Source organism: Artemia franciscana, chromosome 15 (genome assembly GCF_032884065.1).
Source record: "Artemia franciscana chromosome 15, ASM3288406v1, whole genome shotgun sequence".
Lineage (NCBI taxonomy): Eukaryota > Metazoa > Arthropoda > Branchiopoda > Anostraca > Artemiidae > Artemia > Artemia franciscana.
In genome coordinates this window covers 41887432-41907167 of record NC_088877.1, presented here as the reverse complement: position 1 = coordinate 41907167, position 19736 = coordinate 41887432, and the positions used below count along the sequence as shown (strand labels likewise).

At 34.0% G+C, this 19736-nt stretch overlaps 1 protein-coding gene across 1 annotated transcript in view; it reads left to right on the top strand.

The window, feature by feature from the left end:
* Window positions 1-7948: 7948 nt before the first annotated feature.
* Window positions 7949-19736, top strand: part of LOC136036485 (protein CASC3-like) — a 59925-nt gene continuing 48137 nt past the window's right edge. Inside the window, exon 1 of the mRNA XM_065718748.1 lies at window positions 7949-8001. Within this exon, the coding sequence (XP_065574820.1) occupies window positions 7964-8001 (38 nt within the window). The 5' untranslated portion in view covers window positions 7949-7963. The remainder of the gene's footprint in view (window positions 8002-19736) is intronic.

The window sequence follows — 19736 nt, the reverse complement described above, 5'->3', positions numbered from 1 at the left end:
AACCCTGTTCTATCAACAGAATCGAAAGCTTGCTCATAATCGATAAAACTAAGGGCCAAAGGTGTTTGACAACGAAGGGACTTCTCAATTATTAACCTAAGAGTGAAAACATGGTCGACACATCCTTTACCTTTTCTAAAACCGCATTGTTCTTCCCTTAAAACTTTGTCTACAGCATGTCTCAGTCTAAAAAGTATCATATTACTCAGTAATTTGCTACCTACAGAGACCAGACTAATGCCTCGATAATTACGGCTTTCACTCTTGTCACCTTTCTTATACAGTGGTTTAATTAAGGTTTTCCTAAAATCGTTGGGTACTTCCCCTTTTTCAAAAATCATGTTCACAATGTTCAGTAGCTTATTCCTAACCTCAGAGCCACCATATTTAAGACACTCATTAATCATACTGTCAGCACCTGGGGCCTTATTATTTTTTAATCCTTTTAGTACTGTCAATAATTCTTCCTCACTAAACAAATCTTCCTTCACATCCAAGGTATCACAAACTTTTTCATCTATATCTTTTCCTGCAACTGTATCTCGGTTTAGCACATTCTCAAAATGTTCCACCCATCTTTCTTTAACTTTTTCCTTATCACTAATTGTGGCCCCATTTCTATCTTTAACTGGGACTAGTCCGGATTGGCTACTCCCTTTTAATTTATTAACATGCCAGTATAATATTTTACTATTATGCCGTCTAGCCGCATCTTCCAGATCCTCAGCAATTTTATCCATCGCCTTCACTTCACATCTCCTTAGTTTATATTTTAATGCTTTCTCCACTTTCTTTACATTCCTTTTGTTTTCATACGACCTATCACTCAGATAATTCTTATACAAACCCCTTCTACTCTCTATTAAACTTATAGCTTTTTCACTAATATTCCTAGTTGCAGTCTCAGCACTCTTCCCTAGGACACCATCAGCAACTTCACAAATTGTTTTTCTGAAATTATTCCATCCATCTTCCACAGTCAAATTTTAAACTCTTCAGTTTAGTACTCAACTGTTCCTGGAATTTTTTTCTCAAATTTTCATCCTGAAGTCTACCAACATCATAACTTTCCGGGAGGGAGTTACCCTTCCGAAATTTCAGCTTTAAATTAACCTTAGACACTACTAGATGGTGATCTTTACTTTTAACATCAATAACGGCACTCCTATACATCCTAGTATCTTGTATTGATCCTGCTAGTCTTCTGTTTACAATAACATAATCAATAAGGTTTGCTGTCTTACCATCACGTGAATACCATGTCAACTTGTGGGCCATTTTGTGACCAAACACCGTATTGGTTATAACTAGGTTGTTATACCTACAAAATTGCAAAAGCCCATAGCCATTACTGTTTTCTTTTCCTACACCAAATTTACCTAGGCTAGGATACCATCTATCCCTATTTCTACCAACCTGGGCATTAAAATCTCCTAGCAAAAACACCATATTTCTACCAGGTACCCTGTCTATTTGCTCCTGTAACTGTAAGTAAAATTCATCTGAGTCACTAGTATCTCCATCAGTTGGTTCAATGGGGGCATATACTACTATAACTGATACCCTAAACTTTTTAGTCATAAAATGAGCAATTAGTATTCTATTATTAATACCTTCCCAGCCTAAACAAGACTTAGCAGCTTTCTTATTCATCATGAGCCCTACTCCCTGTCTATGTACCCCATCCTTCCTGCCTGAGTAAACAAATTCTATGTCACCTAATTTCATGCTTCCTATGCCTGGGATATGAGTTTCTGAAACTCCTAATAAATCCAGTTCAAACCGTCTGAATTCGTCAGTCAAAATTTCGATGCGATAGTCATTTTTTAACGTCGTAACATTCCAAGTTCCAATTTTCATGTTGTTTAAATCTTTGAAATTATTTTGACCTCAAGAAAAGCAGTGATCCCAGATACCAGTGCAGGATGGGGACCAACATATCTTCTCAAGTCCACACCGAAGCGCTTAAGCCGGCTTAGAACCGGACAGCAAGAAGTCCTTGGGACCTCCAGTAAGTTGGAGGCTTTGTGCAATCCTGGGCCCATCTTGGTCACAACATGGTTTTCAGCACTTGGTGATGCTCTTCTATCAACAAGAGTCGAAATCCTGCACAGACAGTCCCAAGCCTATTACCTCCGACTCATTATATATTCATGCCTACAAATATTATGCTACTACGGGAAGGCAGCCCATAGTAGATAAATTAGCTAGGAAGAGGTTTTTCAGCCCGAAAACGCCCATCAAAACAAACCAAGCCCAGAAAAATATCCAATAATCAGAATCCCGTGCGAGTGCTGTGTTGATTACTAGGCTATAATTTCCTCGAGGGGTGCCACTCCTCTAGTGGGAAAAATTGACCGCAAGTTTCCCAGTCTTGCAGGTACCCCGAAAGGGTCGAGGCAGCCCTTTACAGAGGCCGTTGTCCATGAACCTGGATCTTACGCCCTGCCGCAGTTGTCCTCCTATGGAGGATCCTCCCACGATGGTGTTCTGCTTCACCATGCAATTTAACCCATTACTGGGAGAAGGTTTATAACTCATCTGACGTGTGAACACGGCAGTTGGCCCTGCTGAGTGTACATTTGAGGGGCCTTCTTCCTCCTCCCCCTGTAATTATGACCCCCAGGGGAGGGTTTCCCAGTTTCTATTATGGACCCCACTGGGATAAGGTCCTACTTGGTCTAAGCCTCCTATGGAGCTACTCTACCTATCTGTAGGGCATTCCCCTATCTGTTGTCCTCCACCAAAACCTAGCATGATTATCTAATAATTAACTAACTAATGCAACTAATAAATAGTTGCAGTAAATTGCAACTTTACTTTAATTTAGACTATTAAGTAAAGGACAAAAATAACATATACAAGCTCTGTTGTCCTCTACTAAAACCTAGCATGCAAACTAATAATTAACTAACTATGGCAACTAATTAATAATTGTAATAAAGTATAACTTTCCTTTTAATTTATACCCTAAAATAAAGAAAACACAAAAAAAGCTCTATTGTCCTCTACCAAAACCTAGCTTGTTAACTAATAATTAACTAATAAATAGCCCATTTGGCCTGATTGCAACACCTCACAAGCCAACACCCTATAGAGAACACCTTTGAGAATTTAAATGAAGAAGAAAACTTATGGGAGTATCTCAATGATTGATTTAACTAAGTTGATTCAATTGATTTGTCATGAAATTATGTTTTGTCATGCATAATTGCGCATTCGCTATTATAAAGATAGTGGATCATTGTGTGGGTGTGGGAAGGGGGACAGATGCTTAATAGAGCATTTTTCAATGCCCAAATTGTCAAATTCTCCTTGATTCTTCATATACAGATAGAAAAAAGGTATGGGGTGGGGAGCAAGAGTTAGTCTCTCATCTTCCATCATTTAGACTAAGCCTGAATAAGGGTGTTCAGAGGTAGAAACTCAATTCTTATTGCAGAAAAATGTTTCTGACATCTATTTCAAATCTTCATTTAACTAATATGATTTGCTTCATTTTGCATAAAATTACATACAGTGATTTGTAAGTGCTCATCAATTTGTGTGAAACAAAAACAGTGGTGGGCTAGTTTGTAGGTGGGGGCATGTCTCTCGAACGGTGCATTTTTATGCCTAGATATCCAAACTTTCTTGGATCTTTCAAATAAACATAGAATGAGTTTTGGGAAGGGGGTGTGTTAGAAATTGATAACTAATACCTCTTGATTCCCGAGAATATTTTTGTCTATGTCTTAATTATTTATGCTAAGGGGAGGGGGTAACAATGCCCTTTCTATTGCAAAAATAATCATTTATGTTTCATTAAATATTAAGTTTACCTGTGTATCGGAACAGAGGTGGGAAAGGCGAGTGGTGGCATCTTGAGCATCGCCAGAAAATATCTTTGGGTGTGGCGGGGTCAAGTGCTGCCAGAATTTGTTTCCAGAGATTTCAATATTTCCGTTTCGCTACTCGTATACTCTGTTTTAATGTTTTTTAAACTTGTTTACACCTTATTTAAACATCAGTAAGCCCTATTGTAGAGTTGTGATGGCTTCAGCCGCAAAGAAGATCAAAAGTCATGCAGAAATTTTCATACATACAAACAATAATAATCCTTTCTGCCCGCCTGGAATTCTATAGTAAAAATATTATTAAGGACTTTTTCGACAAAACTGCTGTTGAGCGGAAATTTTGACTAAATGTTTAAATTTTGTGCAAAACTTAAAATTACATTCCAAAATTTTGCCGCTTAAGCAGAAAAATAAAAAAAATGTGACGATAAAACTAACAAAATATACAAAACTATTTATATATTGAATTTACCAACAAGAAATCGAAGGGTCTATGCCGACTGGTCGCCTACATCGTATCTTGGTTAGTCCAGGGAATGATTTGAATAATGATCAGAAACTAACTTTAAATAAACAAGTCTTTCAACTGAAAATAAGGAGAAACGTTAAAACGAACATAAATAATTTCGTATATGAGGAGAACTACTCCGTTCTCAATCCCTCACTCTTTATGCTAAAAAAAAGTAAAGAATACGGCAATGGATCTTGCAATCCCTATCGGTGCTGGTAATGACCGTTTCTTGATACGTCAGCCAGGAAGTGCAATGGGGTGGGGGGATCGGGGACCAGCCATACTGTGCTTTCGCACACCCTTCCTGTTTACCATCCCCAGATTTCTCCAGAAACTCATTTAAAGCTAAGTCGACTCTGACTGAGCTTACAGAGTTACGCCGCTGAACTCCGTCCTAAATCCAAAAGGATTTGAACCCTCTCTCTCTCGGCTGATCCTAAATACAGCGCACCAATCCACTCGGCTAGAACAACCTTCATACTAAAGGTTGAATTTTTTGTATCATTTCTTTAAAAATGCCCGCCGATACACATAGGATTAAGAAGCTGTTTTAAAGCACTAGAAAACTTCAGCATAGCGAGTGAAGGGTTGAGAAAGAGAGAGCCACCCTCATATACAGAATAATGCCTTTTTGTTGCAAGTTTTAATGTTTCTCCTTACTTTCAGCTGAAAAAACTTTTTTTTTCAATATGGAATAGCTTACGAAGTGAAGCGGGATAATGTTCAAACCTTTTTAAATCTATTTCAATCTCTGAAAGAGTCTATTCTTGCTTTCGAATAAGAATTAAAATACCATACAATGCAAAAAGAAAAGAAACAGTCATTTAAAAAAGGATAAAAGGCTAATTAAAGCGGTGGCCGCCCCCCTCCCGGGGTTTACACCCCGGGAAATACTTCCAATAGAAAATAAGGCTCCTAAATCCAGCGCACCAATCTGTTCGGCTAAAACGGCCTTTATGCTAAAGATTGAATTTTTGTAGCATTTTTTTAAAAACGCCTGCTGACGCACAAAGACCGTTGATTTGGGTCAAGAAGCTTTTTTAAAGTACTAGAAACTTTAGTGTAAAGAGTGAATGGTTGAGAAAGAGACCGTCCCCCTCATATACAGAATAATTCCTGTTTGTTGCAAGTTTTAATGTTTCTCCTCACTTTCAGTTGAAAAAATTTGCTTGTTTCTATATGAAATAGCTTATGAAGTGATGTTTTATAAGATACAAGCCTTTTTAAAATTCTGTTTAAAGCCATGTCATAAATCGAAAAGGACCTTCCAAGCATCAAAAGTATAACAGTTTGTCCAAAGACATCCTCCTTTTCTTAAGTTTTTAAACGCTATGATTTGAATGTTTTTTGTTTTTTTATTTTATTTTAGAACCATTCCCCTGTAAGCTTTTTCATGGGTAACTATCAAATTTGAAGAACTAATGCAAGGTTAAAATTTAGACCCTTGAATAGGGCACTGAGGGGGAGGTATCTTCCGTCCTTTCCAGAATATCCCTCAATTTCGTATAGAAGATTAATCAAATGTGATACCAAGTATTTAGAAAAATAAATGAAAGTTAAGAGCAACATTTAAAGTAAAAACAAAGAAATTAGACTATGCGCAGAGGCCTGCCACCCCTTAAAACTGTTTTTCTTTACACTGAAGTTTCAACATCATATAGGGATTAATGATCAATACTGCTAATTCACTAAAGGTTGGGGGACGGTTGGCCAAAAAGGACAATTTTCGACAATATGTCACCTTTCATCTGCAGAACGTACTCTAGCCATATCAACCTTTTTCTCATTATAGCCCTGGAAAGCGCATTGAACCACACTTTTCGCATGGCTTACTGTTTGAAATATGGTCAGTAAGCCGGGTACTCAAAACAATCCGCAGGTAATTTCCCTGGAAAACATCTAGCGAATCTTCATCGACTTTTCGGAGCGCTTATGCTTCAGAGCCATATTTGGGCACTTATTACTGTAATTTTCAATATCCTAATCTTGGTTTGCAGACTCATCTTCCTATTATTACAAACTTTTCTCCACTTCGAAAAAGAAACCAGAGGCTTTGCTATTCTAATTACATTCACTGCTCCCACCGTCTTTACTAATACTACTACCAAGGTAAGTGAAGCTGTCCACCTGATCAATCATTTCGTAACCCAGGGTCATCTTTTCATCTTCTCTTATTCCTAGCTTTAGTGAATTAGTCTTCTTAAAATTTATTTTCAAGCCTATTCTAGGACCTTGAACTCGCAAAACCTCTAAAAGCTCGTTCATTTAGCTTCTGATTTCATCTAGGATGCTTAAATCGTCAGCATAATCTAAGTTCAGGAGAAGTTTTCCTCCCCATTTGATTCCCTGGTCTCCCATTGCCTTTATTGTACTTCTTAATACACTATCCATATAAAAGGGAATAGAACACAACCCTGCCTAAATCCTGGTTTATTACAAAAACAGCTGCTAACCTCATTTCCAACCTTTATCGCAGCATTATTATTCTGTACATAGCACTAATCCCTTTAATGCATTTACCAGGCATACCAGACAAGAATAATACATTTGCTAAAGCTCTTATATCAATAAAATCGAACGCTTGCTCATTATCGATAAAACTGACGGCCTAAGGTATTTGATAACTCGGGCACTTTTTCAATTTTTAACCTAAGAGCGAAAACGTGGTTGACACATTCTCTAACTTTTCTAAAACCACACTGTTATTCTTTTAAAACTTTATCCGCAGCATCTATAGTCTAAAAATGTCATAATACTAATTATTTTGCTATGCAAAGAGACCAGACTAAAGCGGCGATGATTACCGCACTCACTCATATCACCTTTCTCATACAGCGGTTTAATTAAGTTTTTCTAAAATCGCTAGGTACTTCCCTTTCCCAAAAATTATATTCATAATCTTCAGTAACTTAACCCTAACCACAAACACACCATTTTAAGAAACTCGTTTACCACACTATCAGCACCTAGAGCTTCGTTATTTTTAAATCATTTTAGTACTGTCACTAATTCTTCCTCACAAAAAAAAAATCTTCCTTCACATCTAAGGTATCAAAAACTTTTCATTTCTCTATATTTTTTCCTGCAACCCTATATCGGTTTGGCATATTCTCAAAATATTTTGCCAATACCTCTTTAACTTCTTGCTTGTCACTAAGTGTGGCCCCGTTCTTACCTTCAACTGGGACAAGTCAAGATTCACTTTTCCCTCTCAATTTATTACCATGCCATACAATATTTTATTATTACGTCATCTAGTAGTATCTTCAGCAATTTTATCCATGGCCTCCATTTCATACTTCCTTAGTACATGCTTTAATGCTTTCTCCACTTCTTCAAAAGGGTTGGGTATCCAGATGCTTGCAGAACATGTCTGAGGAAGTTCATGCATGTTAAAATCCTGAGAATCTGAGAACAGACGAGGTCAAATACCAGATTTATTAGTAAAATACAATTATTTCAGTTGGACGTCTTCATTATATACATTTTGTCTGTGCTCAAATCAACTCCGTTCTAGGGCAGGTTGTTTTGACGTTTACCCATCAATTTTTAGAAAAGAAATAAAATATACTCTGTTTATATTTTGGTGAGCTAGAAGCCTTTCAATTTCTTTTTTATGCTTTTTTTCAGACATAATAATCAGTGCAATTGCAAGTACATCCCTCTTCTTTTTATTTAGTCCTATACATGACCCAAGGAATATCTAAAAGCCAAACAAACATTGAATGAAAATCTTACATTATCCCATGTTGTAATTACTCAGATGATCATGTTTCATTCCATTATTGTACACTTTTAAAATCATCTCGAATAATATTTTGGCAATATTAGACACTCAGCCACATTCAGAATATATTACAGCCTGAAAATTAAACTAGGTTCAAAAACTAGTATCACGTTGAGCAAAATTGTGTAAAACAAAATCCCTCAGATCTTGTTACCAAATAGGAATTGAGAAGAAGTATGATTGTCAATGAATAGCTAAAAATCTGAGCATTGCATCAACATGGTTACTATTAAATTTGTTTAAGATCAAATGATTGAAATTGTTAGTTTATTAGTTTAAATTGGAAGGACCTCTTTTTGGAAATACCAAATATCCTATTTTAATGTGTATATCTTTTTAGTGTTTCAGTTTTATTCATATAGTAATAGAAAGCTGATTTCCTACTGATTCTAAAAAATTAAGTTTTTATTATTGGCCCTTATTCTGTAAACCACAAATAATGTGCATATTTTTTCTTTTCAATTGCTTGTTAAAACAGAGACAACATTTTTAATTTATATTAACAAATTATTGGTTAAATTTCTCCAAGAAGGTTGAGAAAAAGTGAGCTCTTGTTAGGCTACTACCCTCACATTGTATTATGCTGTAGTAAAATAGGGTTGGTCCAAAAACCTGTCTCTATTTTTTCAGTATGCTAAGAAAGTAGTCTTTCAAAAAAAAGTTTGTTTACCCTAGTTTAATGTTGGAGTTAGGCTATAATGTGCAAATTACAACCTTGAAAGATAACTTGTTTAATGCTGGAGCTAGACTATAATGTGTGTATATAGGCTATGACTAGGATATCCACCATAGAGCTAATATAAAATAGTATATAGTTTATATATATAGCCTAGTAAAAATCCTTCACCAATCATTATATATATATATATATATATATATATATATATATATATATATCAATTTGGCAACCAGTTTGCTATTAGATCTCATCTCTATATAAATTTCAGCCTGAATTAGCCTACTAGTCAGCTAATAATAGAATTGTATAGGCTATGGACTATTAAATTAGCTAACTAGCTGGCTAATAGTATCCAGGTAACTATTATAAACTTTAGTTTAAAATAGCCAACTAGTTAGTTATCAATAAAGTTTCTAATGTTCTTGGGGAATTAGGTAACTAGTTGGCTATTAAGATCCCAGGTATGTATAAGCTTTAGTTTAAAAGAGCCAACTAGTCAGCTATCAATAAAGTTTCTAATACACATAATGAATAGCTAACTAGTTTGCTAGCCTATTAAAATCTCAGCTATATATACATAATAAGATTGTCTAATCAGTTGGCTATTAGAACTCAGATATATATATATACATTTCAGCCTAAATTAGCAAGCTAGTCAGCTAATAAGAGAACTGTAGCCTATGTACTTTATAGAATGAGCTAACTAGTTGGCTATTCAAACCCCATGTATATACAAACTTCAGTTTAAAATAGCAAACTAGTCAGCCATCAGTAAAATTTATATATACTATAGGAATTAGCTAACTAGTTTGCTATTAAAGTCTCAGATCTATACACAGGTTTAGATTAGCCAACCAGTTGGCTATTAGATCTCATATATATATATATATATATATATATATATATATATATATATATATATATATATATATATATATATATATATATATATATATATATATATATATATATATATATATATATATATATATATATATATATATATATATATATATATATATATATATATATATATATATATATATATATATATATATATATATATATATATATATATATATATATATATATATATATATATATATATATATATATATATATATATATATATATATATATATATATATATATATATATATATATATATATATATATATATATATATATATATATATATATATATATATATATATATATATATATATATATATATATATATCATGAAAAGAGAAATCACCAATGCAACAGCACAAACACATAAAAAAAAAAAAAAAAAAAAGAGACAGAAGGAGAAAAGGAAGACAGTTTTCCTAAATTAGTGATTAATATAGACCAGCACTTGAATGAGGCCTTAACCCTACTCATCCATACAATCACATAGGTCAAACAGCATAGCCAAACACAATCAACCATAAAGAATAATCCATGGAAGAATAATATATATATATATATACACTACTTTCTGATTTAGCCACTAAGAAAACTGTACATACTTTCTACAGTAGCATTCTAGTTTAGCAACTTTTGCTATCTTGGAAAGGGGTTAGGTTAGGAAAATTAAACTTCCAGCAATGAATCAATGACCAAAAACATATTCTTGGAAGGTATTGTCAAGCTTCCATGTTAACCCTTTTCTGATATCTAAGTCTTAGAAACTTGCCTATTTGATAGGTCTATAGCAGGGCTTCTTAAACTTTTGTAATTCCTGATCCCATTTTTGATTCTTAGACAAGTTTCTTAACAACCCCAACAAATATAAAAGAAAAATAAATTAATATTTTTTGATGATATATTTATTAGGTAACAATAGACATATGCATATGAAAATATATAAATTTAGAATTCATTCTGAAACACATAAAAATATAAAATTGAAATTTCCACAAAATGTTATAGAAATGTTTTTATTATAGTTTCAAAAACAAAAGTGGATTCTGACCGTCTTAATTCTCTCAAATATATCCAAGCAGTTGCATGGTAAACATAAAATTAAAGTTTAATGTTAAAAATTTAATGAGATGGATGTGCCTGTTTTTATTGCATAACAAATCAAATCTTGGTGTAATGTTTGAAACTGCTGAATATAAGACCTCTTCAACATTTTTTATCGCTGAACAATATTGGGATTTAATGTGTTTTAAAGCTGAGAAAGTAACTTCACATAATTATGTGGTGTTGAATTGCAGAAGTACATTTAACACCATAGCAGCAATTATGGGAAATTCAGTTCTAGTTCTGATCCAGAATTCAGTCAAGGGTTTTTTTTTTAATTGTAGTTTTAAGTTTGAGTAACACGAAAGCTCAGCAAATTCCTCTTGAGCTTTAAATGACAGATGATCACTCTCCCTTAAGCCAATCCAAAACAGTTTTTGAATCCAAACTATTTTTTGTAAATCAATATTTAATATAAAACATGTCTGGAACTTTATTTCTAGCTCTTTTAAGTGATCTACAATAGTTTTTGCAATAAAAGTTTTACAATGAATTTTTTTAATTACAAAATTGTTGACACTAGAAAATATTTCAAATGAATTTTTTTCAACCCTACTTTTCCAAATGCTGATCGTTTTAATAAAACTTTCAATTTTATCATTTGAAGTAAATATATTGCAATTTTTTCCTTGAAGAGACAAGTTAAGATTGTATAACTTTGCAAAATTATCTGACAAATAACACAGCTTGGTTAACCACAAGTCATTTTGAAAAAAAGCAGCAAATTCAAATTTTCATTCAGTTAAAAATATTTTGATCTTGTCCTTTAATAACAATAATCTTTTCAAACTTTGACCTCTTGACAACCACCTTACTTCTGCATGTAATAACAAAGTTGTGTAGTTGGAATATGTATCCTTACAGATATTTGAAAATAAGCAACTGTTAAGGGCATGGCTCTTAATAAAATGTATGACCTTAACAGCATCCTGAAGCACATCGTTCAATTCTGGTGCTAATTTTTTTGCTGCTGCCTCTTGGTGAATAAGGCAATTAGTAAAAGTTATATGATCATAATGAACAGCTTGAAAAAATGATTCAAAACCAATATTTTTGCCCATCATTGCTCTTGCACCATCTGTTTTCAGGTTTCGGTTTTGGTTTTTGGTTTCTGATTATTTTGGTTTTAAGAGATTGACAAAAATAAATCTACATTTTTTATAAACTTCTATAAGATCTTCTGTTTTATAGTAAATTTATACAAGATATTATAATGATTGGAATAGAAATGCTGGTATAAATAGTCTTTCTGAACCAGAAGATTTTATGATATATTTATCTATGATGATTGTTGTATTGTATTGTATCAGATTAAAGACGTTTCTTGACTACTAAGGTCCCTGCGTTGGCCCTGCAGTGCATTCCTGCAGCATGATTTGATCTGCAATGATTGTTATTTTTCTTTATAACGATAATTTTACAAGTTAAAAAATATTTTTTGTTAAATTGCATTTTTACCATTCTCGACCCCATAATTTTGCTACGCGACCCATAGTTTAAGAAGCCTGGCCTACCTATTGAAATTTTGACAAAACAACTGTTTACTATAATTTTCAGTTATCAGTTTCCTTTCCCTAGGTTTAGTGGTAAAAATGCAATTCCAGTTATTTGAGTAGAATTTTAAGCCATATAATGTTGGCTGTTGTAATACTGTGGTGTAGTTTTTAATATGACGTCATTTATTGCTGTATACAGCCTTTTATATTAATACATGATGTCATTGCGATACCATCTTGTATCTTTTTGCTCTCTAAATTGCATATGAAAGTAGATCCACATGAAACATGAAAAATATGTTTCCAAAATTAAGGCTCTTAACAAATGTTCTACAACTTGTGACCCTATAAGATCTTTATCTCAGGCCAGAACATCTCAGTGTGCCAAATTTCACAAAAAAAATGATAACAAAAAAAGATAAACACATTAATATGAAAATAAGTATACAATTATTGATATTTCAAAGGGAGTGAATAAACCAAGCCAAAGAAAATTTGGTAGATATTTGGCATCAAGGCTCAACATTTGAAGCATATTTTCACCACAACCAGGCATTGTCCAGGCATAAACACATTAATATGAAAATAAGTATACAATTATTGATATTTTAAACGGAGTTAATAAACCAAGCCAAAGAAAATTTGGTAGATATTTGGCATCAAGGTTCAACATTAGAAGCATATTTTCACCACAACCAGGCATTGTCCAGGCATTGAAGCAGATACAAAAAAAAAAAAATTATCAGTAATATTGGAAAATGCCTAGACATATCCAATGTCATGGAAAAACCAGTAATTTGGAACCATGGATCTCTCAATTGTGTGTTGTTGGTCAAAAGATGCAACAAAAATTATGTAGCTCATCAAGAATTATTCAATTTGCAGGTACCTCTATCATGTGAAGCTGTAACAAGTTTTGAAAGTCTCTTTATTGTGAATTAACTAAAACAAAACTTTTCCAAAAATAAGTTTTTCAAAAAAAGTAAAGAGCTCCATTAAACAAAAATGAGCATAAATAAAGCTGAATAATCTTTGTGGCATAAAACTGCTGCAAATCACCATCAATATACAAATGAAACCCAAAACAAACAGAAATTACAATAAATAACCAAGTCAAACTCAAAACAAGTAGAAATTAGTGTGAATAGGGCTGACACCCCCCATGCCTTTTCAAGACCAGAACATAGCTTGCACTTTACTGAAAAAAAAAAAAAACAACCACAGCAAATGAATGTGGATTGACTGTTTAATATACATATGCTTACATCTATTCCTTAAAGTCTTAATAATTTTGATTTGTTAAGGTTAAGGAAGTGAAAACATTTATAATGTGTTTTGTTTTCAGTAAAGCACAAATTATGTTCTGCCCATCAGAAGACATTGGGGTTCTCAGTCCTGTTCATGTTATTTCTTGGAACTGGAAAATGGAATTCTACCCAAAACTAATTTCAATTAAATGCCTGAGAGTATGATTTCCAGTTGTAGAGCAAGAGTTGACGAAGGGGTAGCCTCCTTATATACAGGATAATTTCTGTCTTGTTTTAAGCTTTAACGTTGCTCCTTACTTTCAGTTGAAAAACGTTTGTATTTTGTTCATGTATCAGAGGCTGATTGAAACTTGTTCTCTTGAAACTAGACAGACCTGTGCTTACTACTGTTTCCTTTGAAGTATATAGAGTGTATCATTTTCACCCAAAAAGACACTATATACCAAAATGGAGATATGTGTGTTGCTCAATTCTTGCTAGTGTCTTGACTTTGACACTGCATATTAGTATTTTTTTTTTACAAGGTTGCTGTTACCCTTTTTCCTATTTGTCCTATTTAAATAAAAACATTTTTGTTTGATAATATTATTGTTGTTTCTATCTGTTGTCAAATAAAGTGCCACCATTTTTAAATATTCTAAACTTCATTTGACAAATTTATCTTTTAAAATTGTTTTGAACATGTATAAGGGGCATGCTATTCAAGGTAGGAATGCTAGGCTTTCCCTCGATTAAAAAATGAAAGTGGCTGTAGGACCTATTCCATCAACAATATAGGTCAGGGCTGCTTAAACTTTTGTAATTCCCGACCCCATTTATGATTGCGAGTTTCTTAACGACCCCAACAAATATAAAAGAAAAATAAATGAATATTTTTCGATGATATATTTATTAGGTAACAATACACATATGCATATGAAAATATATAAATTTAGAATTCGTTTTGAAACATATAAAAATCTAAAATTCAAATTTGCACAAAATGTTATAGAAATGTTTTTATTATAGTTTCAAAAGAAGTGGATTCTGACCATCTTAGTTCTCTCGAATATATCCAAGTAGTTGCGTGGTAAATATTAAATTAAAGTTTATGTTAAAAATTTAATGAGATGGATGTGCCTGTTTTTTATTGCATAACAAATCAAATCTTGGTGTAATGTTTGAAACTGCTGGACGTAAGACCTCTTCAGCATTTTTATCGCTGAACAATATTGAGATTTAATGTGTTTTAAAGCTGAGAAAGTAACTTCACATAAATATGTGGTGTTGAATGGCAGAAGTACATTTAATGCCATATCGGCGATTATGCGAAATTCAGTTCTAGTTCCAATCCAGAATTCAGTCAAGGGTTTTTTTTTAATTGTAGTTTTAAGTTTGAGTCACACAAAAGCTCAGCAAATTCCTTTTGAGCTTTAAGTGGCAGATGATGAATCTCACTTAAGTCAATCCAAAACGGCTTTTGAGTCCGAACTATTTTTTGTTAATCAATATTTAATATAAAATATGTCCGGATCTGTATTTACTAGCGCTTTTAAGTGATCTACAATAGTTTTTGTGATAAAAGTTTTACAATGAATTTTCTCAATTACAAAATTGTCGATACTGGAAAATATTTCAAACGAATTTTTTTCGACCCTACTTTTCCAAATGCTGATCTTTTTAATAAAACTTTCAATTTTCTCGTTTGAAGTAAATATATCGCAATTTTTTCCTTGAAGAGACAAGTTAAGATCGTATAACTTCGCAAAAATAACACAGCTTGGATAGCCACAAGTCATTTAAAAAAAAAGCAGCAAATTCACATTTTGTTCAGTTAAAAATATTTCGATCTCGTCCTTTAATAATAATAATCTTTTTAAATTTTGACCTCTTGACAACCATCTTACTTCTGCATGTAATAAAAAAGTTGTGTAGTTGGAATCCATATCCTTAGAGAGATTTGAAAATAAGCGACTGTTAAGGGCATGGCTCGTGATAAAATTTATGACTTTAACAGCATCCTGAAGCACATCGTTCAATTCTGGTGCTATCAATCAATTAAGAAGCACCCGAATGATTTTTACATGCCAGGACTGCAAGGTCCTGTTGGTCGCGAAAGGGTTAAACTGACTAATTCGGAAAAACATGTTTTTCATTCACAATCATACAATGGCTTAATGAAAATAACACGAAATGTTTATATAGTTTCTTCGAAATAACTCTTAGAAATTTTTTTTGATAATATTTATTAAGATTATTTCGGTTTTAAGAGATTGACAAAAATAAATCTACATTTTTTTTTTATAAATTTCTATAACATCTTCTGATTCATAGTAAGTTTATACAAGATATTATAATGATCAGAATAGAAATGCTGGTATAAACAGTCTTTCCGAACCAGAAGATTTTATGATATATTTATCTACGATGATTGTTATTTTTCTTTATAACAATAATTTTACAAGTTGCATTTTTTGTTAAATTGTATTTTTATCACTCGCGACCCCACAATTTCGCTACGCGACCCCAAATGGGGTCGTGACCCATAGTTTAAGAAGCCCTTATATAGGTTATTACAAAGCTACAAACTAAGCTTTAATAATGGCTATTTTTCTATACACTTGGTCCTTTTTCCAGAGCTCACCTTGCTGTCGTTCTTGTAAAACAGTAAAAAGGATAGAAAGGGGATAAACTAGGACAAGAAGAGTAAAGACAAATGGTACTATTGTTGTTGTTTACTGGCGGATCTGTAAATTTTGGCCTTTTTTTCTTGATTTTAGTTCCAGTTTGACAAAATACATTACTTTGCTATACTCCACACTCTGAAATTGAGAAGTTGGGAAGGGGGGATGTGCATCCCCAAAATGTATTTTAATAGTTGGCATAAATAATTTTAATAATAAAATTATGCTAGGGACTAGGATCTTACATTAGTTTGCCAGTTTATGCTGAAATATCAACTTGCTCAGTCGGGAAAACATTTGGGAAAATTGATCAATGGTAATGTAATTGGTAATTGGTGAAAGGTAATTGGTCAATGGTAATATCAATCACACCTTCTACTCTCAAGCTTCTGGTTTAGTGACATCTTTGAAGAGATAATAACACTTTTAAGTAATATTTTTCAAAAAGCTCTATTAGTTCTTGGAAAAAGCACACAGTTATCCACTTACCCTAAGTGGATAACTTAGTGGATAACTATTAGACCATCCACTTACCCTAAAATAGTATTCTGCTTTAAGCCTTTTGAAAGTACAAAAAAAATACATTGTGCCCAGATCACTCTTTTAAAAATAGAAAGCCACTAGTTTTATTTGCTCTTGTGGTCATCTTTTTTTTTACTCTCTCCTCAATAAGCAACAGCTAAGAGCTCTTATGACATTTGCGGCGAGGTTGGAAGAGCCATGACCTCATATGGCATGAGTTGTAGCAAAATTCTAAGAATCAAAAGATTAATTTAAAAGGAAAATCAGAGGCTTAATATTGGTCGGGATTTAAAATGAGAGCTCTGAGACACAAATTCCTTCTAAATATCAATATTCATTAAGATCCGATCACCCACTTGCAAGTTAAAAATACCTCATTTTTGTCTTATTTTCTTCTTCCTCCAGCCCCCCAGATAGTCAAATCAGGGAAAACGACTTCAACAAGTCAATTTGTGCAGGTCCCTGACGCGCCTACCAATTTTCATCATCCTAGCATGTCCAGAAGCACCAAACTACCCAAAGTACTGTATCCCCTTAACTCCCCCAAAGAGAGCGGATCCAGTCCAGTTACGTTAATTACGTATCTACGGCGTTTGCTTATTCTACCCACCAACTTTCATCCAGATCTCTTCACTCTAATTCTTTTCCAAGATTTCCAGTTCCCCATCAAAATCCCCTCAATGTCACCAGATCTGGTCGGGATTATTTAAAATAAGAGCTCAGAGACATGAGTTCCTTCTAAATATTAAATTTCATTAAGGTACAGTCACCCTTTCTTAAGTTAAAAATATCTCAATTTGTGGTGAGGGATCACCAGATCCCTCCAACTCCCCCAAAGAGAGTGGATTCAGTCCGGTTATGTCAATCACGTGTCATGGACTTGTGCTTATTCTTCCCACCAAGTTTCATCCTGATCTCTCCACTCTAAGTCTTTTCCAAGATTTAAGGTTCTCACCAACAACACCGGATCTAGTCGTGATTTAAAATAAGAGATCTGAGTTACGAGGTCCTTCTAAATATGAAATTTTATTAAGATCTGATCACTCCTTCGTAAATGAAAAATACCTCGTTTTTTCTAATTTTTCAGAGTTAACCACCTACTCTCCCAAAGAGAGCGGATCCGTTCCGGTTATTTCAATCACGTATCTAGTACTTGTGCTTATTTTTACCCCCAAGTTTCATCCCGATCCCTCCACTCTAAGCATTTTCTAAGTTTTCCCCTCCAACTCCTCCCAATGTCACCGGATCCGGTCGGAATTTAAAATAAGAGCTCAGAGACATGATATCCTTCTAAATATCAAATTTCATTAAGATCTGATCACCCGTTCGTAAGTTGAAAATACCCCATTTTTTCTTATTTTTCCGAATTAACCGTCCCCCCACTCTCCCCAGATGGTCGAATCGGGAAAATGACTATTTCTAATTTAATCTGGCCTGGTCCCTGATACGCTTGCTAAATTTCATCCTCCCAGCTTATCTGGAAGTGCCAAAACTAGAAAACCAGGACCAACAGACAGACCGACAGAATTTGCGATTGCTATATGTCACTTGGTAAATACCAAGCGCCATAAAAAGGGATATTTAAAATATGCTATAGTGGCACAGTGGATTGATCTCTGCTTGGTAACACGGGGCCCGGGGTCCAAGCTACAGCTGAGCCTGGAATGATATAGATATTGTGCTTTGGCATATCCAAATAATCAAACAAGAAGAAGACAAAAAGACAAGAGCTAAGAGCTCATATGGCACTTGTGACGAGGCAAGAAGAGCTAAGAGCCAAGAGCCTAAGAGCTCATATGGTATGAGCTCTAACAAAATTCTAAGAATCAATAGATTGATTTAAAAGGAAAATCAGAGGCTTAATGCCGGTCAGGATTTAAAATAAGAGCTCTGAGTCACGATGTCCTTCTAAATATCAAAATTCATTAAGATCCGATCACCCACTCGTAAGTTATAAATACCTCATTTTTTCTAATTTTTCCTCTCCCTTTAGCCCCCCCCCCATGATGGTCGAATCTGGGAAAACGACTTTATCAAGTCAATTTGTGCAGCTCCCTTACACACCTACCAATTTTCATCGTCCTAGCATGTCCAGAACCACCAAACTCGCCAAATCACTGAACCCCTCCCCCCAACTCCCCCAAAGAGAGCGAATCCAGTACGGTTACGTCAATCACGTATCAAGGACATTTGCTTATTCTATCCTCCAAGCTTCATCCCGATTCCTCCACTCCAAGTGTTTTCCAAGATTTCCCCCTCCAACTCCCCCCAATGTCAAAAGATCTGGTCGGGATTTGAAATAAGAGCTCTGAGACATGAATTCCTTCTAAATATCAAATTTCATTAAGATCCGATCACCTATTCGTAAGATAAAAATATCCCAATTTTCACGTTTTCCAAGAATTCCGGTTTCCCCATCTAACTCCCCCTAATGTCACAGGATCTGGTCAGAATTTAAAATTAGAGCTTTAAAGCACAAGATCCTTCTAAATATCAAATTTCATTAAGATCTGGTCACCCTTTCGTAAGTTACAAATACCTCATTTTTCCAAATTACCCCCCTCCCCCCCAACTCCACCAAAGAGAGCAAATCTGGTCCGGTTATGTCAGTCACGTATCTTAGACAGGTTTTTATTCTTCCCATCCAGTTTCATCCTGATCTCTCCGCTTTAAGTATTTTCTAAGATCCCCCCCCCAACTGCCCCCCCCCCAATGACGATGGATTCGGTTGAGATTTAAAATAAGAGATCTGAGTTACGAGATCCTTCTAAATATGAAGTTTCATAAAGATCCGATCACTCTTTCGTAAGTTAAAAATACGTCATTTTTTCTAATTCTTCAAAATTGCCCCCCCCCCAATAGAGCGGATCCGTTCCAATTATGTAGATCACGTATCTAAGACTTCTGCTTATTTTTCCTACCAAGTTTCATCCCGATCCCTCCAATCTAAGCGTTTTCCGT